This window comes from Colossoma macropomum, unplaced genomic scaffold, assembly GCF_904425465.1.
Source record: "Colossoma macropomum unplaced genomic scaffold, Colossoma_macropomum, whole genome shotgun sequence".
Lineage (NCBI taxonomy): Eukaryota > Metazoa > Chordata > Actinopteri > Characiformes > Serrasalmidae > Colossoma > Colossoma macropomum.
The window spans coordinates 36,527,125-36,553,646 of record NW_023494798.1 but is presented as its reverse complement, the minus strand read 5'-3'; the positions used below and the strand labels follow the sequence as shown (position 1 = coordinate 36,553,646).

The 26,522-nt window shown below is 41.6% G+C and overlaps 1 protein-coding gene across 4 annotated transcripts in view; it reads right to left on the bottom strand.

Annotated features, from left to right (window-relative positions):
• The window catches only part of LOC118818215 (transmembrane protein 255B), a 51,277-nt gene that overhangs the window by 4,734 nt on the left and 20,021 nt on the right, over positions 1-26,522 (bottom strand). For all 4 annotated transcript variants that reach the window (XM_036585413.1, XM_036585415.1, XM_036585412.1 and 1 more), the window contains exons 4-7: positions 18,236-18,325; positions 17,056-17,136; positions 16,121-16,206; positions 14,683-14,842 (exon numbers count right to left, since the gene is read on the bottom strand). In XM_036585413.1, coding sequence (XP_036441306.1) covers positions 14,683-14,842; positions 16,121-16,206; positions 17,056-17,136; positions 18,236-18,325 — 417 coding nt within the window. The remainder of the gene's footprint in view (positions 1-14,682; positions 14,843-16,120; positions 16,207-17,055; positions 17,137-18,235; positions 18,326-26,522) is intronic.

Below are 26,522 nucleotides of genomic sequence, written 5' to 3'. Positions count from 1 at the left end.
TGATCTCAGATCTGCAGATTCTGACCTTCTGAACTCCTTCAGTAAAACACAGAAAACGTGGAGAGACTCTTTCAGTTATTCTGCTTCTAAACTGTGGAGCTCATAATAAGTTAAAGTCATCTGAAAACGCAGCTCTTTAACTCGCGCTTCATTAACACTCTACGGCTCTTTGGTCTTTATCTCTTTAAGCTGATCTTATATGATTTTAAATTAAAACTCAATGTTTCTTCTATTACTGTTATGAAAAGTACTGTATAAATAAAGATATTCTTCTTATTAATAATTGAACATATGTAGATAATCTATCCAAATAAACTGGGACCCAAATTTTACCATATTTTAATGCCGTGTGCTCATACTGAATCAAGGAAAAAAAAAATGATCTTATCTTCATGAACTGGTTGAGTAATTGTCCCTTTGTGGCTTTGCTGACTTCATGTTTACATGTTCTGTTTATTTTAGAGTTGTGAGGAAGTAGCTCAGACAAAACACGTCCAATTTCCTGCAGGAATTTTCTAAATTAGCCCAAATTAAAGCACTGATTCTCCACCAAATGAGCCCCAAGCGGTTCAGGCCCAACCAGAACTAAACTACAAAGAACATAATTACATGTTTTAAGAGTGCAGATTCTCCAAATCACCACACAGCTCAGATTTACTACATCAGTCACACCGACGGCATCTGCCACTGCGGCTTCAGACGGTTTCATTAAATGCAGAAGTTTGGTCACCCCAGGACGAATTACTCGTCTTTTGATTTTCTAATAAAACACGTTGAGTTGTCACGTCCTTTACAGTGAGCACAGACCTGCACACTGTAACTTCTCCTGTGTGTATCTGGTGAATTTAGCATATTGGGAAAAATAGGACACAAACTGTGGCAGGTGCTCAAAGTGCATATGATTATAAATAGATGTGTACAGTAACGAAGCCGTGGTAACAGTGGTGACACTGAGCTCGACGCTGGTCAGATGCAGCTGCTGGTGTTTATTTTTGTGCCTTAATAAAAGTAAAACCAGTGATTCGTGCGGCTCTGTCTGAGCTGGAACTTTATGAGCATGAATGTTCTGCCATCAAGGCACTAAAAAGAAATGAGATTTTGTAGCCATAAAAATGCAGATGTGGATGTTTCGGGAACGTCAGGGGGTCATGAGGGAAAAATGTTCTCCTGTCTGAGGAGAGAAGTTCATACAAACACAGTTAATACAAGCAGTTACATCTCCAGAGAAGTTTAAATAAGAAGAGTTACGATGTGATTCTCATTTTCATTCGGCTACATCAACATATGATCCTAAGATCTCCTTGCCCAGTGCCCAGCGTGGGCTAGAGGGGTATAAAGCCCCCCAGCATTGGGCTGTGGAGCAGTGGAACTGTGTTCTCTGGACTGGTGGAGCTCCATCCAGTACCTTTGGGATGAGTTGGAGTGACCCAGACCTGACCATCCAACATCACAAATGCTCAATCAAATCCTCACAACAATGTTCAACATCTAGAAGCCTTCCCAGAAGAGTCGAAGCTGTTACTGCAGCACAGACTCACTATTAACACCTTCAGTTCAGGAGAAACGCTGGACTCTAGAGGCTTTTATTTCAGATTCCTCAGTAGCTCCAATTTTTGCCTCTCGTATTCTTGGTTGTCTCTCAAACAGCTTCATAAGGAGATACTTTTCCAATAGGAGAACATACTTACATGATCACACTGCACTGGGGGCAATTAAGATGTATATATTTACATTAAAAATATTTGTTTTTGGAAGTAAAAGGCATCAGACTCACTTGGCATTTATCTTAAAATGTATTTGAAGCATTTAAAGTCAACCTGAGATCTAAACTGGCCTTTTTAATCTTCTTAATTCGGGATTCTGCTCATATTAATCATGATTAGTCATAGTGTGGTGTGAAGAGGAGCTCAGGGGGCGTGGTTAGGAAAGCCACCCCCCTCCATTAGAAAAGACCATTTCTGTTGCTGTGCTGTTGTTTATGTTGTTTGTGTTGGTTTGAATGTGTGTGTGTGTTGATGGTGTGTTATTGTGGGGGGTTGATTGTCTGAGTTAGTGTGTTTACCATAAAGTTGCACTGACGTTTTTTACATTGCTTTTCTGCTGGTGTGAATAAAGAGCTCCTCTCATAGCAGATATAATGGTCTCTCCTGGGTCTCCTTCTACATGACGCCTCAGTATCACATCATTTAAAAGACTGTATTCTTATTTTCCTGTAATCCTCTAAATCATCTAAATATAATGACGTTTGTCTTGCCTCTCAAACATCTTCTGATCTCTGATGTCACTGTGCACTAATGGGTGGGGCAAAATAATATCAACCAATAGTCTGATGTTTTAAACGCTCAGCGAGGTCAGAGATCCTCCCTCACTCACTAACATATCACAGTAGGAGAATCGAGTCTTTAGACTTTAGATCTCCTGTGCTGCTCCTGGAGATCTACATTCCTGAAGACTGTAGCTCCAACTAGAGGTCTGGACCCTCGGGACCACCACAATATCTCACAGCATGGGACTAATGTTCAGTGCTGTGTGCAGGAGTAGGCAGGAAACTAGCCCACTGCAGGCGGGAGCGGGACAAAACACGCATAAAGAGAAATCCCACAAATGAATGAACAGACTAAATAAAATAGAACAATCACTAAATCATATATAAACTAAAACGATGAGAGTAAAACGGTTAAAATAAACAAAGTCGTTTTAAAGAGCTGTGAAGCAGCCGATCAACAACACCTAGATTCTCGTAGCTCACAGAGACGAAGCCTTCAGTCCGACGGCCGCAGCTGCCCAGCAAAACACCAAAAATACCCGCTCTGTGGTTTAATTCCTGCTCTGTGGTTAAAGAGTGAATAAACAGCGTTTGGTGAACTTGCTCACAGTGAGCCTGACGACCACGACTGACCTGTTATTTCAGCAGAGAATAATGTGTTTGTGAACAGACAGTAGCTGTGTTCCAGAGCCCAGACTGCAGCTGAGGGAGGGCGGGTCCTCGGTAGGACTGCCCTATGAAGGCTCCTCCTTAGTAGCCTATTAGTCACACAAATGGAACTGTCCTAACGAGGCTGCATGGTGACGCCACCTGAAAGGTCCCGCCTCTTGTAATTGTGGCGCAAAACTTGTGAGAGAGCTGGTGAGACAAAATGGAGCCGGTTGCATTGAGTTTGTTACTTTATCATCTCTTCACGGAAGTGGAGGAGATGTTCTTATGTAGTACAATAAACTACACATATACAAGTACTTCTAAATAAAATATGATATTTGGTCGAATCCTTTAATTAATCATTTTACACTTTATAAAGTGATGAGGACGAATTCAAGAACGCGAACAACTTACATTTTAAAACAAGCTCTGCTCTGATGGCTTCGTTTTTTTTCACCATTTTCGTGTTGCTGTTTTTTTTTCCTTCGCGTCGTTTATGCGCAGAGAACTGTGGGTAACCGAAGCCTGGACGGATAAATCAGTTGTGTCCTTGAAATCCCTCAGAACGTAGGCTGCATTTCTATGACGTAGCAGCCACGAAATGCAGCCTAGACTTTGGAGTGCAGCTAGTGTCAGATATTGGATGTTAGCTCACCTTGACGGAACTGCGTGGGCGGGAATGGGATAAATGATTCTGGTTTTCTGTGGGAGTGGGATAAAGTCTTGCAGGAGCGAGTGAGTGTGGGACTGAAAAAAACCTTCAGACCTTGAACTCTAACCCTAATCAATCCCCCCTGATCTGTCTTACTGCTTTCTGAAGACGGTGATTAGCTGAAGGTGGTGTCGGTTTCTGGTTGGATGTGAAACGTGAGGGACGGAGAGTCCATTCAGTCAGATGGCTCCAAACTTTTGACTGCTACTGAGCACAGCTCCTCAGCTCATCACCAAACGCTCTTAAGGGAAACTTTAACTGTGCAGAACTGAGGACTAAATTAGAGGATCAGACAAAACACTCAAACACTAAACTGCCCATGACCTCATCGTGCAGGTATGTAGAGTTTAATCTGAGAGCTCTTCTTCCACTCTAATGATCTCAGATCCGACTGTAATCCTCCACGATTAGCCGAACATTTGTGTGCTGGACTGCATGTGGTAAACCAGCTCTGATTAGATCCACATCTGTGGTACAATGTGCTGAACATGTGCAGCTTCATCTTCCACAGTTTATACAGTACTGATCCTCTCAGAGTCTGAAGGAGCGACTGTGAATAACAGGAAGCAGCTCTCACACACTGTTTATCCATTTGGGAAAGAGAACGTCTGTAGAACGTCTGTCAGAATCGGTATCGGCCCACAGTACCAGCAGAGTAAACGCTGTGCATGACGGATACTTTTTCAAATGTCTCCTATACTGTGATCAGATTACCTGGACAGCAATAATCAGACTATTTTAATACCATGGTATTAGAACCGAATGTCTGCTACCCAACTCGAGCCCAGTGGGCCTGACAAAATAGATTTTGAGTCAGATTTGGGCCAATTTTTCATTGGGTTTGTTTATTTAATGAATTCATGACCAAAACCTGACCAGGTTTTGGTTGTACTGGGAGGGGTTTTGGTTGCACTAGGAGGGGTTTTGGTTATACTGGGAGGAGTTTTGGTTGTACTGGGAGGAGTTTCAGTTGTACTGGCAGCAGTTTTGGTTGTACTGGGAGTAGTTTTGGTTGTATTGGGAGGGGTTTGGGTTGTACTGGGAGGGGTTTGAGTTATACTGGGAGGGGTTTCGGATGTACTGGAAGGGGTTTTGGTTGTACTGGGAGGGGTTTCGGTTGTACTGGGAGGAGCTTCGGTTGTACTGGGAGGGGTTTTGGTTGTTGAATGTGTCTTGGAGAGACCGATGTGTTTACGCTGCTATAATGTGGCTGAAATGCGTCTCAGTCCTCCTGAAGTGGTCTGAGTGATCAGATCTGTATCTGTTTTAAATCGTCTCGGCTGCGTTTACACTCACATTTTTATGTGGCTTCATCCAGATATAATCCTGATACTCAAGATGCATGAAGTGACCAGGTGTAAATAGAGTATCGTGGTAGATAAATCACACCTGGAGTCACTGTCACATTACAAAGACGGGTGTTCTAAATAATCAATAATCTCAGTAACTCAGTCAGTCAAGGAACCTGGCAAGATGTAGTGGGTTGAGTCATTTTGCCCACTGCCAATAAATATAAGCAAGAAATACCATCGTCATGGTAACAGTGGACTGCTATAACAGGTGTTTACTATAGGAGATGCCAAGACTTCGAGAGTTTGCCAAATTTTCAAAGATGAGATCTTCACCACATGGGGTTCCTGAGTGCTTGGTGTGAGACAGAACACCCTGATTTACAAGCCAACTGATGAGGCTTTTATGTGGATCGTAGAGCGAAACTCCTCAGAGAGGAGCCTGAAGACCATGATGGCCTTATTTGTTGAAACACACCATCATAACAGGGGTAGATCAGTTACAGAGGTGGAAAGTAACAGATTAAGTACATTTTTCCCAGTAAAAGTACAGCAGTAAAATTAAATCAATGAAGCCAACTTACATTTATTTCTCTTTGTTTCTTGTTTTAAGTAATTTTGCTGACCAAAATGATCTCACTGTATTGGCAGATAATTCAGTTTGTTTCAAGCATATATTTTTTTCAAATCAAGCAAAAATGATCCACCAATATAGTGAGACCATTTTGCTTTACAAAATCACTCAAATATATAAAAACATCCAGAAATACGTTAAATATTCTTCTCAAAGTGAATAATATTAGATATGTAGACTACATTTAAGATATTTTCCCTTGCCAAGATATCATTTTTTGCAGCGCACTCTTACTGAATTTTTGATGAAATACTTTTGCTTCACTTAGGAAAACATACTGTGATCACTCTCAGGACGCAAAACCTTTTTCACATTATTATCTTGTTTTGCTTTAATTTTATGTTTACAGATTATTTCAAATCGTGTAATTCCAGTGTTTCAGTGTTGTTACTGCAGATCTACAAAAAAGGACTTTGAGTTACTCGAGTATTTCCTTTATTAATACTTTTACTTGTACTGAAGTGAATTACCACTAAAGTAACCGTACTTTTACTTCAGTAGGGTTTTTCAGTGCTCTTTCCACCTCTGATGAATTCCTGAATTCTGGATGGCTCTCAATGCTGTGGCAAATGAGACCTCAGGAGTTTCTCCTGCTGTGTTCGATCTTCGAAGTTCAAGAAAATCCAGAAAATCCAAAGCCAAAAATCAGCTGATTAAGAAAGAAATCCTGCTTCGTGAGACACCAGATACAAATAGGATGTTCATACATGAAGGACTTTTATCTTGACACCTGGTTTGTGGCAGGAAAAATAGGGAACAGGACATGAGGTGAGCCAGGTGGAGATGGATGAGAGGGTGATGAGCGGAATGGAGGAGAAATGTAAAAAACCTGAAATGAACACCAGAGTGTTTTTGGAGCTTTGGAGCTTTTGGAGCTCTGTGGAGCCCCTTCAGTGGACGGAGAGCTGCTAACGGTGAGGTTGAGGGTTATTTTTTGGGGGAACGCCGTGTCCCCATATCTAAGACTCTGCTCCCCGTTGATGGAAGTTCCTGCTCTCTCTCTCTCTGCTGTAGGTCAGGAGCGTCCAGTCTTATCAGCAGGTTTTCATTCCAAACAAGGTGGAGCTCAACCTGATTCCACCTGTTTAATCAGTCGGCCTCAGTCTTTAACAGCAACGTTCAAACTCAAACATTGTGCAAAGTGTTGTTATGGTTTCCAGGCTGAACGTTTCATTGAAATAGTATGAATCGATATGCAGCAGCTTTGAGGTGTGTGTTCTCTGGTTTGATGGGCGTGTCAGAGGTGTTAGCCAATCAGCAGTGACGTGTATATAAACCCCACTGTATTAAAAAGACATATTTATTGTATTTAAGCCCATTTCATGCCACAGTTGCAGCACACAACAGGACCACCGTTTCTGTTTAAATAAATGTTTTGCTATGTTTTGATGAAGCCGGAGTCTTTGCAGGTAAGACTGGACGTCTCTGCTGTAATTGGTTGTGAGCGGTCAGGTTACTGGTGATGTGAACGCTCTGCTGATTTGCGTTTATAATCACTCCAGCTGGTTTCCTGAAACATTTAATCTGCAAACACTGAGTCGCGAAGCTGAAGTCGCTTCTCATTCGCCAGCTTCTCGTTAAAATTTTCCCGTTCCACCTTAAATGGTGCAGCAGTACATTCTAGCGCCTCAGGCACCATTTAAGGTGGAACGGGAAAATCCAATCAAGAATCGGGTGAATGTGAAGCGACTTCAGCCTCGTAAAGAGTTGAAAGTTGAGAGACATTTTACATTTTAAAGTTTCCTGCTGGAGATGCGAGAAAAGCAGCTGTAGCTGAGCTAAAGCTTAAAGCGGAGCAGAGTAAGTCTGTGTTTTCATGTATATTATATTTTTATTCTATACTAGAACATCAGCACATACTGAGACATATTTACAGCCAAGGTGGTAAGATGGACATAAAATATTGTGGCTCCCAAGGTGGTTTCATTTTTGTTGAAAGGACAAAATGGCTTAAGAAGAACGCTTGGGGTCAGCGCGTGACCATTTGCTCGAACTGTCCATGGTCAGGATTGCACAGTCGCCACCTGCCCAGTTAACCCAGCCCAGTTAACGGCCGCGTTCTGTGGTTCAAATTTTGCGCGGATTGTCTGAAGCCTGTAGCAAAATTGTAGTGAAAATTATCTCTATAGCTACACAAAAATGTGTAGGTCCTACAAAAAGTAACGCACTACTTAGCTACTCCCCATCCCTGTTCTGTGGTTTATGATAATTAGGTTAATTTAGTGTTTGGGCTTATTGTGGCTAACTGAGCTAAATATAGTCCATGTTTCATTTTGTTCAGATGAACAGTTTTGTTTAATTATGAGATGAAATGCTAAAACTGGTGCATTTGGAGGGTTTTAGAGGACGTGGCTCAGGAAAATATCTATATAAAAATAGCTGCTATTTGTAATTATAGCAAATTCTTTCAGTAATTTCAATGTAGAACCCCCCCATCCCCGCCCCCCTTGTGGTTCTAATGGCCTATTCCATGTTGTTAGGTGATCGACCGTGTGCAGACAGACTGATATGAAAAACAGCACTAATGATCCACACGTTGGAGAGGAAGATCTTCGGTGTGATTTTCTGGGTGTCGAGAGGGAAATTTAGGTATTTAAGTGCAGCAGAGAAACATAAAAACAACAGCAAGCCAGCGTTCAAATATAGCATCACAAAGCCGTCAGGATGTCTACACTGGAAACGAGGAATGTGTGTCCAGTCAAAACATAAACAAACCACTGACCTGTCAGAGAACAGTGAGACTTCCTCTAGACTGGTGTGTTGGGTAACATACTTGAATGTGCTTGATCTACTTAGCTACTTAATTATCTTCATCAATCCGTGACCCAAAACAAACGGTATTCATTCACCTCCAACATCCAGCACTCTGGAAATTTCTGCTCAGTTCTCCAGATTATTAATTTCTGTCAAATCTTTAGCTACAATAGACTGACAGGGGCAGAAATCTCTCCTTCTCTCCACTTCATGGAAGAGCTTCTCCTCATTCATCTAAAGGTGGAATAGCAGAGAAATACAAATCATCAAAAATACAAACTATTTTGTCCATCAAAACATTTTTTTTGTTGCGTCCCATCGTATCGCACTCTGCTGCTGGCAGCTGCAGATCACGGCTTCAGTAGTTACAGTGTGAGGGTTTTGGAGTTGCTGCTCGCTGTTGTGAAAGTGTGAGGAAGGCTGAACGTTTGTCGCTACACTCAAAAGTTTGTTTTTTCTGCACAGACTCAGCAGACGGTACATAATGCAGGTGTGAATGTTGGTGTAGATGCTCCAGTGTTGGGTAGATACTCATGGCTAAAAAGTTACCATGATGGTAGAAATTAATATGTACAAATAAAAAATGTCAAATCTGATGTATTGAACGTTACCTGTGCGGTTCCACAAGGTTCAGTGCTAAGACCTAAATTGTTTATACTGTATATAAATGATATCTGTAAAGTGTCTAATTTGTTGAATTAAAGCATTAAGTCCGCATGTTACAGTGATTTTTATCACTGTATTATGTGGCATCGAGAGGATTATTGCTTTTATAAAATGGCAGCCAACACAAAATGTGATGAAATACACTTTTTTTTCAGAAAATAATTTAAGTTATTATGAATAATAATCAACACAAAAAAGTATTCCGCCAAGAAATGTTCCTTTAGAGTACGTTATTGCAGCTAAGCAACCAGGGGCCACTGAATGGGGAGAAGAACGTTCAGTTGCCCATCACTGTGTACTGCGGTCATTTCATGACCCTTTTAATTTTGTTGTATAAATCACAGTCAGCGCTGAGGGACAGCATCTCCGCTTTCAGGGTCTGGCACAGAGGAGGGGGACCTCAGAGGCATTCCGATAATCCCCCCTCACCAGAGACAGAGAGAGAAAAGCTTTGTGAGAAGTGTGTGACTGTACAGACTGATCCATACGGAAAAATATATATATTAACTTGTATTTTTATATATTTAAAATATGTTTCAAATAACACTAAAATGTATTTCAGAATATATTGCCATATTTATATAATGCCTTATTAATTAAAATAAATGCATTTATTTGAAACTGTATGGGGAAATATTACACACAGAAATGTACTGTACAAAAATAACTGTGTGTAAATGTTTTTATCAAATCCATCTGAAAACGTATGAAAATCTCCAGAATCCTGTCTGATGCTCTTCACTGTCTGATACCTTTAGAAATGAATTTGTGTTCCAGTATCTTCATTTTAAATCTGATCTAATGATCCTTTATCAGGACAGAAGCAAGCGTTGTGGGTATTGATACTCTGTGAGAATGCAGTTATGATCTGATATCTTGTTTATGTGAAATACATTGTGTGTGAGAGTCTGACTGCAGACGTACATGGTTAATGTAAAGTACAGTGCAGATCACAGAAGAACGTTTAGTTACATCTGGAACCTTCATTACACTCAACTGAACACATATACAACCCCATTTCCAAAAAGTTGGGACGCTGTGCAAAATGTAAATAAAAACAAAATGCAATGATGTGCAAATCCTTTAAATCCTGTATTTCATTGAAAATAGTGTAAAGACAACAAATCAAATGTTGAACCTGAGAAATTTTATTGTTTTTTGAAAAATATTTGCCCATTTTGAATTTGATGCCAACAACACATTACAAAAAAGTTGGGACGGGGCAACAAAAGGCTGGTAAAGTTGTGTAATGCTAAAAAAATGTTGATTGACCACAGGTCAGAAACATGATTGGGCATAAAAGAGCATCTCAGAGAGGCGGAGTCTTTCAGAAGTAAAGATGAGGAGGGGTTCACCACTCTGTGAAAGACTGCACCATCAAATAGTGCAACAATTCAAGAAGAACGTTTCTCAACATAAAATAGTAAAGAACTTCTGCTTTTCATCATCTACAGTACATAATAACATTAAAAGACTCAGAGAATCTGGAGAAATCTCTGTATGTGAGGGACGAGGCCAAAAACCAGAATATGCTGGTCGTGATCTTTGGGCCCTCAGACAGCACTGCATTAAAAACAGACATGATTCTGCAGTGGAAATCACTGCATGGGCTCAGAAACACTTCTGAAAACCACTGTCTGTGAAAACTGTTCATCACTGCATCCACAAATGACAGTTAAAACTCTAAAACACAAAGAAGAAACCAAATATAAACAGGATCCAGAAACACTGCCACCTTCTCTGGGCCTGAGCTCATTTGAAATGGACTGAGGGGAAGTGAAAAAGTGTCCTGTGGTCTGACGAATCAATATTTGAAATTCTTTCTGGAAATCATGGACACTGTGTCCTCCGGGCTAAAGACCACTCAGCTTGTTATCAGTGCACAGTTCAAAAGCCAGTATTCATGATGGTGTAGGGGGGCATTAGTGCACATGGTATGGGTGACATGCACATCTGTGAAGGCGCCATTAATGCTGAATGATATATACAGGTTTTAGCAACATAAGCTGCCGTCCAGACGACGCCTTTTTCAGGGAAGGCCTTGATTATTTCAGCAAGACAATGTCAACCCACATTCTGCATGTATTACAACAGCATTGCTCCGTATTAAGGGTCCAGGTGCTAAACTGACCTGCCTGCAGTCCAGACCTGTCACCACTGAAAACATTTGGCGCATTATGAAATTAAAAATATGACAAATGAGCCCCTGAACTGATGAGCAGCTGAAATCCTGTATCAAACAAGAGCAGAAAACATTTCACTTTCTAAACTACAGCAGTGTCTCCTCAGTCTACAAACGCTTACAGAGTGTTGATAAAGAAGAGGTGATGAAACCCCCGTCCCAACTTTTTTGAAATGTGTTGTTGACATCAAATTCAAAATGAGCGCATATTTTTTAAAGAACAATAAAATTTCCCAGTTTCAACATTTGATATGTTGTCTTTGTAGTATTTTCCTTTAAAAATATGGTTTACATGATTTGCTCATCAATGCATTCTATTTTTATTTACCTTTTGCACAGCGTCCCAACTTTTTTGGAAATGAGTTGTATTTAACGTACATTTTTTGACTATTTTCATACGTTGCAAAATTATATTTGATGAATATATTTGGAATGTGTTTTGTCCGTATGGGAAAGGCCGTCGCACACTGGACTGGAATTTCAAAACCATTGTTTTTAATGGACATGTGAGCACCAACACTGGCATTCTACGACTCCGAGCACTGTTCAGTTTCTCTGCATGTTCTCTGTGTGTAATGTTGCTGCTGGTTCTTGTTCTTATTTTCTCTCTCTTTTCTTTCTTGTTTAATATTGGCAACATCATAACATACATCAAACAAAGCAACGTCTGTACCTTCAAACCTCAGAACGCTGTAAAAGAACCACTTTACTGTCCTAAAGATCCTTTTAACTGACGGTTCTTTCAGCAGAAAACACTGTAAAACTGAAAAGTCAGCTGAAATTCAAATTATAAGGTCACTTATTACACACTAATCACGAGGATTAATGACAGCCTGAGCTTCTAAACCTGGATTAACAGAGAAAGTCGTTAAATCCAGTTAACTGCAGCTGAGACTGTTGAGATGAGTGACGCTGGAACGCTGATCACGGCATGTCAATAGCAGACGTCTCAGATGATCTAATGACGTTAATCTGAAGCAGATGACTGGGGGGGGCAGTTTTATAAGAGGAAAGATATCTTTCCTTTTTATTAAAACAATAAGCTCCAGCAGAGACTGAGCCGTTCTGTATATATAAATATCATATAAAATCTCACGCACATCATCTCTGAGCACGCCACAGTATAATCTATAGTTTACAGCCAAACTGTCTGTCAGTATCAGTCAGACTGATTTAGAGTCGTCCAGCGTGAGGAGCTCCAGCGGAACGAGCAGCACAGCCTGCAAGTTTTGTTTTCCTGGAAAATTTCAACATTATAAAAAATCCCATAAAAGTCAATTATGAAACCTTTTTAATGCAAATGATCATGTTTTCTTTGTTGGCTACAGCAGCTGACCTTCTTAGAGTCCAGCCCAGTTTCTTCAGAGGAAAACAGCCTCACATCTTAAAATCAGTGCCAGCAATTAAAAAAACAAATCAGTACATCAATCAAAAATCCCGCTGCACAAAAAACTGCTGCACACACAGAAAACACTGCGTCCAAATGTCAAAGACGACTGAAACGAAATTTTGGAAATCTAATTTTTAAACTATAATTTGAATGTAATATATTACAGCTGAGATCAACAAGACAAAGCAGACAACAGTTAGAAACTGTGAGAATTTATACGACTGAACTCGAGAATTTTACTCTGCAGTTGAATTATGTATGGTTTATTGTGGTGCTGTTTGTTTTTGATCATAAAAACACAACTGAAGATGCTTCTATTTTTCATTCTTTTCTAATTTAATACAAAGTTTTTATTACAAATGATGTAACACTAATAGCATAACAATGTGAGTGAGAAGTCTTTGAAATATGAACATGAATTTCAGAATTTCGTAGTATTTGGTGGGGTCATGTCTAGGCATGGAAATTATATAATTAAGGCTTGACCCCAGCTCAATAAGGCATGATCTCATTCCCACACCTTACTAAGTCATGGCCATGGCTTAATTATCTAGTTTCCATGCCTTACTAAGCCGTGGCCATGCATTAGGATCTTGTTCCCACACGTTAATACAGAGTTTACAATATTTCTTCAACATTTTAATTGTTATAACTTTTCTTTGTTTCAATATTCAAAATTCTAAAACTTTGTCGGTATAAAAAAATTCCAGATTTTTAATGCAGTCTCAGACTTTTTAACTCTTTAATGCCTGAACACAAAACTCTGATCTGCTCTTCTCTTTAATTGCAGGACTTCTTGACGCTGCTGGATCCATTCTGACCTGTGAATAACATAATCTAACAAACCCGATCCAAAAAAGATCAATTAAACAAACACACAGGAATCTGCTTCACTCTTAAGTGGCCTTTTATTGATCCTCTCATGGAGCAGATCAATACTAAGCGTTTCCATAGTGATGTGATTGTTGTATCACTAGACTTTAATCAGCTGAAGGAGACGAACATGAGAAACGGGCTGAACCTGATACGGTGTGGAGAACACGGTTAATCTCAGGTTATTCAGAACAGATAAAGAAAACATGATCGTCTGCGTTAAAAGCAGTTTTGAAAGCTGAGCGTCTCCAGAGGTTCAACAGGAACCTTTCAGCTCCTCCTCCATCCCTCCATCCCTGCTCTGTGGAGAGAGGAGTGAGGAGGCCGAAAGGTGTTTTTGGCCAGACGCTGTGCTGAGGAGCCCTCAGGGCTGAGTCTGAAACAGGAGAACAGCAGGAGAACCATTCTCAATCTGACCTCCTCTGTACTCTCAGCTGCGTCCAGTCTGAGCAGATACAACGCTGACCAGGTGTCTCCAAATACCTCAGCGGCTCTCAGGTTCCAGCAGGAGCTCCACAGAAATCAGTCAGTCAACAGTCCTGTTTGGTTCATGCAGCCGTTTCTGCTCAGATCATTCTGCAGTGCTGAATGTTCAAATTTTCCCCCCGACATCGTCGTTACCTGCGTCCTGAACTGGGACTTTACTAAGCCATAAAGTGGGAACTCTTGGGCCAGATTAACCCAACAGCACAAATAAACAGTTCAATCTGCCTATTTGTTCCCTCCAAAATGTTTATAATACCGTTTTCCTGCATTATTTTATATATTTTTATTTATGTTTTTATAAACTATTTTGCAGTTTGGACAGAAACCTTTGTCTTACAGCAGAAAAAGTAGGTTCATAAGAATAAATACAACATTATTATTACTATTTTAATTCTTATTTCATTCACGCATACACTGGTAGGACTAACTGGTTGTAGTTTTTTTGTCAGGGAATGAAGCTAATGTTAGCAAGGTGGCTATTTTTTCCTGGTTTTGATTAGCTGTCACACAGACTGGCTCTAAATGTAGGTATTGTGATATAAACTGAGTCTGTTCTACAGTTTCTCATTAGACTGAATGAATAACCGACTCTAAATGTAGGTATTGTGGTATAAACTGAGTCTGTTCTACAGTTTCTCATTAGGCTGAATGAATAACCGACTCTAAATGTAGGTATTGTGATATAAACTGAGTCTGTTCTACAGTTTCTCATTAGGCTGAATGAATAACCGACTCTAAATGTAGGTATTGTGATATAAACTAAGTTCTGAGGTTCTCACCAGGTCTTTGATGCTACCCAGTACAGCAGTGGTCAGAATTGCGAGGATGAAGGCCAGCAGGTTTAGGAGAGTCAGGATCCAGATCAGAACGTACAGACTCAGGACGTCCTCGCAGCTCTGCACCCCCACAAACTCGTAGTAGTTATTCAGGTATCCCCCACTGCAACACAGGAAACAATAATAATGAAATACATATTATATAAATAATTATTATAAATAAATACAAAAATAAAATCAATATAACCAATAATCAATCAGAACAGGAGAAAAACGTTTTGGCTATTTGATGCTCGCTTTATTAGGGCTGTCCAGTATGTAATATTAATCATTATCACAATATTAGCCTTTTACAGAAGGCTGCGTGAAGCTAATGAGCACCTAAACCAATTTCAATTAATTTTCTTTTGTTTTGTTTTTTAATAAATAAAATGGCTTTACACGATATTTTTGAAAATATTGCACACGTTTTACATTTTTTTCTCAATATTGCTTTTTTAAAAATGTCTTTTTGATTTTGTTTACAGTGAAGTTGAAAGGTTTCGATTTTCTAAGTTTAATTAAAAAAAAAAACACTCCCATATTTTCATCTCACTACTGAAGCACAGTTTTTGTATGTAGGCGTTTTGTATGGCCACATGGTGAGCAGGTAGATCCCATTGTTTTGAAGTAAATCTGTCCCAAAGTCTGAAAATCAGTGTGGAACATTAAGAACCGTCAGATTTTCTGCAGTTCAGCACTTTTTAGTGTTTTAATGTAAAATATGATGATTTTCTGTGTGAACAGCTGTTCAGAGCTGTGTTTGCTGGTCATGAACTGCTGAGTTTCTGAGCTCAAAATGAGCTAAAACTGTCACTGAAACAGTCACTACTGAAACAGACACTACTGAGACAGTCACTACTGAGACAGTCACTACTGAAACAGTCACTAGTGAAACAGACACTACTGAAACAGTCGCTACTGAAACAGACACCACTGAAACAGTCACTACTGAAACAGTCACTACTGAAACAGTCGCTACTGAGACAGACGCTACCGAAACAGTCAATACCGAAACAGACACTACTGAGACAGTCACTACTGAGACAGTCACTACTGAGACAGACACTACTGAGACAGACACTACTGAGACAGTCACTACTGAAACAGTCACTACTGAAACAGACACTACTGAGACATTTGGTACAGTTTGGGTAGTTATGATTGTTTTGGTAGTGACAGAATGGAATATTGAATTAGTTTTAATAAAATCATAATTAAGGTTTAGAGTCACTCAGAGCTAAAGGATTTAGTCTAAAGTCCAAGATCAGTTAAAATAAGGCTCTGACTCTGAGTCAGTTCAGTAGGGTGGTCCAGTTAATCCTGGAATGATCCAGTAAGCTTTAATACAGTGAGCAGGTCTGATTACAGTGTAGCGCAGTGCTGTATCGGTGTGACTCACTTTGCGCAGTCGTACAGGTCGCAGCAGTAACAGGTTCCACTACGAACCTTCAGGCTGCAGGACTCGGTCAGGCCCTGACACGGAACCTACAGCAGCACATAGACACAAATATGTTTATTTATTAATAATACATTATTAACAAACACAAACACTGTGCCCGGTCATGATCACTGACTTAAAAAACCTGACCTTCATTTATTTATTTTGATACTTGATACTCAGCAGTTTAGGTTTAATAACAACAACAAAACAATTGTAATAGCAACATTTTCACACAGTAATTTTGAGACGCTCCCCAACTCTGAAACAAAGTGACCGCATATGAGTTGAAGCTTAATCTTTGTAAAATAAATAAATTAAAGCATAAAGAGAGAAAATTATAAACAACAAATCCCAGAGCAAAAAGAATCCCAGTCACTCTGTGTTTGAGGAAATATAGAAAGGCTTTATTAACACTTAAAATGTTGTTACTCAGGCCGCCATCAGGACACACACTGGCCAACTGGGACTTGGGTTTGTCATTTGGGCAGTAAAAGTTATGGATGTACTAAACTATCATCTTGAACTTGTCTATGAAGCTGTAATTAATCTAGTCAGAAAGAAGAAGAACTGCAAATATCACAAACATCACCGTTTGTCTTTTGTCATTGTCCTGATTGTTTAAGAGCTGAGACTGATGGTGTTCTGACTCTGTTGTGTCCAATGAGTGAGTCACAGCCTCATAACTCCGGATGTGAGTCTCGTATGATCTCGTTACAAGATGGAATGGAAAGGGCGACTCTACAGATTCAGGAAGTGTTTGAACTGGATTTCTGAGCTGGATCATCACAAACATACAGACACGGATACAGAAACAGGGAATTTGATGCGTTGGCGCCTTCGTCGACCCCAGAGGTTTAATAAAAGCAAAACGTGTTCGTTAAAAGCCGATTTACCGAGGCGTAGTAGTTCTCGTACATGTAGCTGTTCCCGCTGGTGTAGAACTGGCATCTTCCAGCCTTCATTGGACGCATATCCTACAGAGAGGAGAGTGGGAGAAAGACGGGGTCACAAACAGACCGAAACAAATCTCACAGCAGCGTTTAAACTCTGGAGCTTTGCCAGATTAAAACATCAGAGTCGTCCAGCAGATTTATGTTTCAGAGTCTTATATTAATCATCTCCTCCACACAAACTCAGCAGCAGCCCTGCAGCAGTGCAAATATAAATGTTCCCCCAGAGAAAAGACACCAAATCCCATCTGCGCTGTGAACCGGAGCGAACTGACCACACAGTCCAGACAGTTAGCTTCTAATTAACCATTTCACTGGGCAGTGTCCCACGCCTGCACACCGGTCAGCCACCGCTGTGGAGCGGTAATATGTCTTCTGATTGTCCAGCCAATCCACAGTGTGTGCATTTTTGGAGCACCAATGAGAACCCCTCTAGGGGAACCTTCTCAGAGCCTCTTCAGTGTGGTCACCAACCCTGAGATCTGCCTTCCTGAAGACTTCACTTCCCATCCTGAACACATTCAAATCATTAGTCCACAGAATCAGCTGGACTGGAGCTGAGTTCTGCAGGAAGGGCCGAGGCTGGTGACCCACTGCTCTGCACAGACTCTCCACAACCTCCACAGATCTTTACAGAACCTGTACAGAAATGCTAAAAACCTCTATAGAACCTCTACAGAAACTCTATTGAAACTCTACAGGAACTTTACAGGAACTCCAGACAAACTCTACAGAATTTGAATAAAACCTCTACAGGAACTCTACAAAAACGGTACAGATTATAACAGAACCTCTACAGAAATTCACCAGAACCTTTATTCAGCCTCTACAGAAACCCATTGAAACTCATCAGGAGCCAGATAAAAACGACTACAGGAACTCAGTAAAACATCTTTTTTTGCAATTTTTGAAATTTTGCAAAACCTTAACAGAAACTCTACAAAACATTTACAGAAATTCTACAAAATCTTTACAGAAACTCTACAGTAATGTAATCTGTAATGTTTATGCTGTTTAACATAACCTGGGATTATTTCTACAGTTTGTTACATCATATAAAAGCCATCATGAATAATCCCTCAGTGATGAGTCTGATTGACAGTGAAGTGTCTGTTGATCTCACAATGTTAAGCAGGATGAAGACGCCGTCCACCACCAGACACAGGAAGCTGGTCAGGATCCCCACACTCAGGAACACTATAGCTGCAATCAGCTGAGGGAGAGACAGAGAGAGAGACAGAGAGGGGGAGAGAGAGAGAGAGAGAGAGAGAGAGAGAGAGAGAGAGTAATTAACCTAACACTAACCCTGAGCTTAAGTAAGCAGTAGAACAGCCAAATTCGTCCCACCCAAAGTGTTGACTTTGTCTGTACTCACAGAAAAGAACCGATCAATATAAATAATCTATAACTCTTGATTGCGCAGCTCGGCTCCAGAGGCAGTGATGCAACAGGCTTCTAATAACAGAGTGAGTGAAGCGGTGAAAAGAGAGAGAGAGCAGTGAAATGGAGAAGAGCGTCGGGCCTGGTTTGAATTTTACAGGTTCCTTTACTCGCCACGTTATCGTTTCAGCAGGAGAGTGGACGCTCGGCTGGCCGACCTCACTGACCTCCTGAATTACTGACCATTTCTCTGGACAGACGCCTCCACTCAGAGTTTAGACTTCTGTGATCCGAGGAAGAAAGGGGGAGAACCAGAGCAGCGCTGAAGATAAAGCAGGAGAAGAACATGAGCTGCTTTGGTTGGACTGTCAGAGTTAACGACAGAGTTTGGCTTCCTTCTGTCACTCAGTACCTAAAACCCTACACCCTTAAAAAGAGGGTTCTTCAAGGGTTCTTTAGTGAAGACTGTGGTCCTATATAGAACCATGAACACTCAAAGAACTGTTTGCATTCTTAAATGGTTCTCTGCATGGTTAAATGGTTCTTCATATTGATGGAGAATGTGTTGAATATGGTTCTATATGGCACCAAAAGGGTTCTTCTATGGTTACAAGCTTAACATTATAACAATAGAAGAACCCTTTTTGGTGCTTTTTTTAAAAAGGTTTTATATATAAACAACACATTCTCCATCAATTTGAAGAGCAGTTTCACCATGCAGAGAACCATTTAAGCATGCGAACAGTTCTTTGAGTGCTCATGGTTCTATATAAAGGTTCTACATACATTCTTATTCTTTTTTAAGAAACTATATAAATCTCATTCTTACAGTCTGGAAAATGTTTTAACAGAATGATGGTTCCTTTCAGAGCTGAGCCAAAATCTCCAGCTGATAAAACAGAGAAGCACCTTCAGACTGAAGCTGTACCAATTCTTAGGTCCGGTTCTGTTTTGGTCGGCGTGTATAATAATTGTGTTTTATGACTCCTTCACTGTTCTTCCAGATCTGTTTCAGCAGAGCCGGCGAGGCTCGTGAGTCAGTTCAGGTTATCCAACACAAACTGCCCCCTCAATCAACCAATTCAGCAAATGTTGTTGGTAGTTGGGATCAATTAAACGACACAGCCTGACCTGATTAATATCACTGCCAGCACTGCTGAAACTAAACAGCACTTCAACAGAACCTTTCCAGCATTTGAAGTTGGCTAAAAGGTCTCACCACACTAGGCCTCAGTCAAAACAAGAATGACGTAACAAAAAGAGAGTTTTTAAAACAAATTTTAGACTGAAAAGGATACAAAGCCATGTTTTGAAGTTTTGGGTCTCCAACGAATCAAACTGAGAACTGTTATCTCCAAAATGGAGAAATGCTGGAACGGTGGTGAATCTTCCCAGAAGTGGCCAACCTACCAAAATTCCTCCAAGAGCACAGCAACGACTCATGCAGGAAGTCACGCAAGAACCCACGCAAGATTCTACTGAAAAGTCGGCCTCGCTCGCCTCAGAAAAAGTCAGCATTCATGGCTCCACAATTAGAACGAGACTAGTAACAAGACCATTTTAAGCGTGTTAGAGTCGTGAGGCTCATTAAGGCTTGTCTCACATTTGCCTAAAAACATCTTGATGAGCCCTCAAGCCTTTTGGGTTCTGCAGCAAGACAACGATCCAAAGCACAAGAGCAAGTCCAGCACTGAGAGACTCAAAAGAAAGAAAATGAAGGTTTTGGAGAGGCCCAGTCAAAGTCCTGACTCAAACCCCGTTGAGATGCTGTGGCACGACTTTAAAGGGGCAGTTCATGCTCAAAAGCCCTCCAGCATGAATTAAAGCAGCTCTGGGCTGAAACTTCTCCACAGTGATGTGAAAGACTGAACTCCAGCTATAGGAAGCGTTTAGTTGCAGTTGTTGCTGCACAACCAGTTATTAAGTTTAGGGGGCAATTACTTTCACACGGGTGATGTGGACGTTGCAAAGCTTTTTTTTCTTTCAATCAATGAAATGATCATTTGACAAAAAGCCTGTTTTGTGTTTCCTCGTGTTCTCTGTGTCTCTATCTGAGGATCTGATACCATTTAGTGACAATAACATGGAAATGGAGGAAATCAGGAGGGGTGAATACTTTTTCACAGCACCGTGCAGACTGGAGACAAAAACAGTTTACACTACATTTGGATTACACACCGACTCAGGATCAGAGTTACATATACAGTAACATTTACAGCAAATATACAGTAAATTAAACCTAAATATTTATATTTTTCATTGATGTTCAGTTTGCACTTTTCCCCCATGAGCTTGTGCTAAATAAATAAATAAATAAATAAATAAATAATCTCAGTGGTGACTGTTTCAGTGGTGACTGTCTCAGTGGTGACTGTTTCAGTAGCGTCTGTTTCAGTAGTGACTGTCTCAGTGGTGACTGTTTCAGTGGTGACTGTCTCAGTGGTGACTGTCTCAGTAGTGTCTGTCTCAGTAGTGACTGTCTCAGTGGTGACTGTTTCCGTAGTGTCTGTTTCAGTAGTGACTGTCTCAGTAGTGTCTGTCAGTAGTGACTGTTTCAGTAGTGTCTGTTTCAGTAGTGTCTCTCAGTAGTGTCTCTCAGTAGTGTCTCTCAGTAGTGTCTGTCAGTAGTGACTGTTTCAGTAGTGTCTGTCTCAGTAGTGTCTCTCAGTAGTGACTGTTTCAGTAGTGACTGTTTCAGTAGTGACTGTTTCAGTGGTGACTGTTTCCGTAGTGTCTGTTTCAGTAGTGACTGTCTCAGTAGTGTCTGTCAGTAGTGACTGTTTCCGTAGTGTCTGTTTCAGTAGTGTCTCTCAGTAGTGTCTGTCAGTAGTGTCTGTCAGTAGTGACTGTTTCAGTAGTGTCTGTCTCAGTAGTGTCTCTCAGTAGTGACTGTTTCAGTAGCGTCTGTTTCAGTGGCGACTGTCTCAGTGGTGACTGTTTCAGTAGTGTCTGTTTCAGTAGTGACTGTTTCAGTAGTGTCTGTTTCAGTAGTGACTGTTTCAGTAGTGTCTGTCTCAGTAGTGTCTCTCAGTAGTGACTGTTTCAGTAGCGTCTGTTTCAGTAGTGACTGTCTCAGTGGTGACTGTTTCAGTGGTGACTGTTTCAGTGGTGACTGTCTCAGTGGTGTCTGTTTCAGTAGTGACTGTTTCAGTAGTGACTGTTTCAGTAGTGTCTGTCTCAGTAATGTCTGTTTCAGTAGTGTCTGTTTCAGTAGTGACTGTTTCAGTAGTGACTGTTTCAGTGACAATTTTAGCTCATTCTTTGAACAGCTGTTCACACAGAAAATCATCATATTTTACATTAAAACACTAAAAAGTGCTGAACTGCAGAAAATCTGACGGTTCTTAATGTTCCACACTGATTTTCAGACTTTGGGACTCATTTACTTCAAAACAATGGGATCTAACTACTCACCATGTGGCCATGAGGGACAGGGATGCAGCCTCACTTCCTGCTCTGAAATGCAGGGGCGTGGCTACAATAAGACTCTCTGTTTCAGTGGTGACGATTCTCACTGTTTTACACTGATTTTTAAGCCGGGACACATTTACTCCCAGTCAGAGAGATCTCACCATGTGGCTGTGAGTGATTGTCTTTTGAGCATGGGAGTGTCTATAGAATAAGCCCCGCCCCCTTTCTCTGATAGGCTGCCTAGTTTTCATCGTTTCGTTGACAGTAAATTCCACAGGAGCTGTCAGTAAATAGGACTGACTGTAGTTCAGCTCAGTGTGTGAAGAGCATAAACTGCAGAGAACACAGTGTGAAACCTAATATTGAGTCAGGACTGCGCCGATTTTGCAGAACAGAATATTGTGATGGATATAATTCACCAGGGTTGCTATCGGTCAGCACTGGACACTGTTCTAATCTTAAATAAGCCAAGATCTTCAGAGCCAAGCATCACATTCTCAGGGGGTCTGTCAGCAGAACCGCACACTGATAAATTCCTTCCTTATCTGCAGACGAGCTCCGGGAGATCATCAGAGCTCCTATAAAAACAGCTCAGCTTTAAAATGTGCTGTAAATTACACAAACAGCTGGACTCTACTGACCCCTCCACACTGCGGCCAAGAGAAACTGACCCCTGCAGCAGAGAGAGGGGAGAAATGAAAGAGTGGAGAGAGAGAGGGAGAGAAAAGAGGGAGGACAGCAGAGTAAAGCAGTGGAGCTGGAGGTCAGTCACGGTCAGTGGAGAGTGGAGCGGAACCTGAAGCTCTGTTCTTATTTTAGCCCCTCAAACCGGCTCCTGTTCGGGTAATTTCCCCATAATCCCCCTCTATTACAGGGCAGCTCCCTGCAGTAAATCAGATAAGCAGAGCTGCGGGGGTCAGGCTACTCAATGGGCTGCCAGATTGAGTGAAGACCCTCATCTACGTGCTCCTTTACAGGCCTCTAGTAAAACATGCAGCCTGTGTGGCAGCTGGGCCTCATTAACCTCCAGCTGTTTCTCCTTCAGTGTAAATTATGGAACAAAGCCTGAATCTAGAACCTCAGTTCCCCCGTAGGGCTGGATATGGATGGAGAGTGACCTCTCTGATTGCTCAGGGACGTGGGCAGTGGGGTGCTGAGAGGGCTGCAGCATTCTCAGAGTTCTACATTGTTTAACTGCAACTGCTAAAATAACCTTTTTAGTAAAAACACAGTTTGTATGTTTATTTTGTTGTATTGTAAATGTTTGATTCCACTGGCTCAGAGTCAGAGCTGAAGCCCTGCTGTGATTCTAAACCTTAATTGTTATTAATTTATTAAAACTAATGATTGATCGTTCCATTTAGTCACTACCAAAACAGCCATAACACCAAACTTTACCAAATGTTCCAGCAGTGACTGTTTCAGTGACTGTTTTAGCTCATTTTGAACAGAACTCAAAAATGCCAGCCCAGTGGTCACCAGACTCCTGAACATCTGCACACTTCAAGGGCTCTTTAGTAAAGAAAATGGTTCTATATAGAACCATGAACACTCAAAGAACCCTTTGAATGCTTAAAGATTTCTTTGCATCATAAAAGCGTTCTTCAGATTATAATAATAATGATTTTAAAAAGAATTATTAATAATTAATAATCATATTTTTTATTTATGTAGCACTGTTCATGCCAGTGGCAGCTCAAAGCGGTTTACAGACAGGTGATAAAACAGTTATACAAGAAATTCTAAGTATTTGTATAAGTATAAGTATCTATATAGAACTTTTTGAAAATCGTTCTATGTAGCACCCAAATGGGTTCTGCTATTGTTATGATGTCAAGCTTGTAACAATAAAAGAACCCTTTTGCAACACGTTCTCCATCAATCTGAAGGACCGTTTCACCATGCAGGGAACCCTTTAAGCATACGATGCTCTTTTGAGCATTCATGGTTCCACATAAAACCATTGTCTTTACTATAGAACCCTTAAAGAACCATCTTTTTTGAGAGTGTACAGTCTTGTAGAGGAAGCTGATGAAGTAATGAGGGAATGTTTGAGGGTTCTGTCAGACCGAAGCTCTGAGGAGAAGCAGGACTTTAGAGAACCGAGCTCGAGTCAGAGACGCAGTATCAGCACTGAGCGCGTCCCTCAGTCCAGATGTCCAGACGATCAGGATTAACGAAGGAAGAAAAGCTTTGGACTGAGAATGAAAGTCTGCGCTGAGTGAAGGCCGAGCACTCAGCGTCGCCGACGGGATGCGTCTCCGTTCCGGTTTAGACTCGGATCACAGGGATGATGTGGGGAAACTCCAGAGTCCCAGATTTAATCTGCCCTCTGGGTCTTAAAGCTCTGCACACAGTCAGATTATCAGCTTTGCTGCTCATCAGCCCACATTCAGCACCAGCACTGACCAACAACCAGCCCTGCTGTGTTTACAGACGCATGCAAACGTTTGTGCACCTCCAGTGCACCTCCACGACAAAGACTCCGCTCCTCCTCTTCACGGCAAACACTCCGCTCCTCCTCTTCACGGCAAAGACTCCGCTCCTCCTCTTCACGGCAAAAACTCCGCTCCTCCTCTACACGGCAAAGACTCCGCTCCTCCTCTTCACGACAAAGACTCCGCTCCTCCTCTTCACGGCAAAAACTCCGCTCCTCCTCTACACGGCAAAGACTCCGCTCCTCCTCTTCACAGCAAAAACCACACTCCGCTCCTCCTCTTCACAGCAAAAACTCCGCTCCTCCTCTTCGCAGCAAAGACTCCACTCCTCCTCTACACGGCAAAGACTCCGCTCCTCCTCTTCACGGCAAAAACCACACTCCGCTCCTCCTCTTCACGGCAAAAACCACACTCCGCTCCTCCTCTTCACTGCAAAGACTCCGCTCCTCCTCTTCACGGCAAAAACTCCACTCCTCCTCTTCACGGCAAAAACCACACTCCGCTCCTCCTCTTCACGGCAAAGACTCCGCTCCTCCTCTTCACGGCAAAAACCACACTCCGCTCCTCCTCTACACAGCAAAGACTCCGCTCCTCCTCTACACGGCAAAGACTCCGCTCCTCCTCTCCCCGGCAAAAACTCCGCTCCTCCTCTGCACGCCAAAGACTCCGCTCCTCCTCTTCACGGCAAAGACTCCACTCCTCTACACGGCAAAGACTCCGCTCCTCCTCTACACGGCAAAGACTCCGCTCCTCCTCTTCACGGCAAAAACCACACTCCGCTCCTCCTCTTCACGGCAAAAAACACACTCCGCTCCTCCTCCTCACGGCAAAAACCACACTCTGCTCCTCCTCTACACAGCAAAGACTCTGCTCCTCCTCTTCACAGCAAAAACCACACTTCACTCCTCCTCTACACGGTGGAAACCACACTCCTCCTCTATTGTGAAAGGTGGCGCTCCAGGTTGTAATTTGACAGCAGTTCTTTTAATAGTGAGAGTAAAACTAGATTTCCGCACTGCTGTTATTAATAACACACAAACCTGTCTCTCCTCTGTTACAGTTTAAACAGTACAGCCACTGTGTAAAACCCCCCCTGGTGTTCGGGGGTCCCGTGTTGTCTGTCTGCTAACTCTCTCTCCATAGCGGCGCTGATGCTTCAGTGTCAGTACATGTCTGTTTTATCAGCTGTTCTTCTGTAGAGTCTCTGTTCTAGTGCGGTTCTGCGCTCTTCCTCACAGTAACTGAGATCTTCCTCATCTCCTCTTCTGTAGAGTCTCTGTTCTAGTGCGGTTCTGCGCTCTTCCTCACAGTAACTGAGATCTTCCTCATCTCCTCTTCTGTAGAGTCTCTGTTCTAGTGCGGTTCTGCGCTCTTCCTCACAGTAACTGAGATCTTCCTCATCTCCTCTTCTGTAGAGTCTCTGTTCTAGTGCGGTTCTGCGCTCTTCCTCACAGTAACTGAGATCTTCCTCGTCTCCTCTTCTGTAGAGTCTCTGTTCTAGTGCGGTTCTGCGCTCTTCCTCACAGTAACTGAGATCTTCCTCGTCTCCTCTTCTGTCTTCAGTGTGAGAAATGAGGAACAGTCACTCTTCACTCCAAACTCTTGGGAAACTGGGCGAGTTTTCAGATTTACAGATCTGCTGCAGCTCATTGTAAAGTGTTTCAGAGGAATCCGGGCAGAGTTACAGTTTCTAGACTATGAAGGACCAACTGGGTGAACCAGTCTGATACAGCGCCACCCTGAGGCAGAGCAGTGCTGCAGCTCTAGGTAGTTAACCTCCACCTTTCTTTAAGCTCTGGCTCTGATTTAGACTCTATGCAGTGTTGCAGTCCATCAGTGTCAGAGTTGCTGTGAAAGATGACACTAAGTTTATTTTCAAAACCTGACGTGTCCTTAAAAATCAGACTTGCCGTAACTCGCTCCTCCTTGTGAGCATTAAAGAACATCTTTAGACCCCTAGGGTTTTATACAGCACCAAAAAGGTTCTTCTATTGCTACAAGCAAAACCCTTTTCTGTGCTGCATAGAACCCTTTTTAAAAAGGTTCTATATAAAACCGTCTTCAACACGTTCATCAACCTGAAGAACCTTTTGACGATGTAAAGAACCGTTAATTCATGCAAAGAGTTCTCTGAGTGTTGATGATTCTATATTGAACCATTTTCTTTGCTAAAGAACCCTT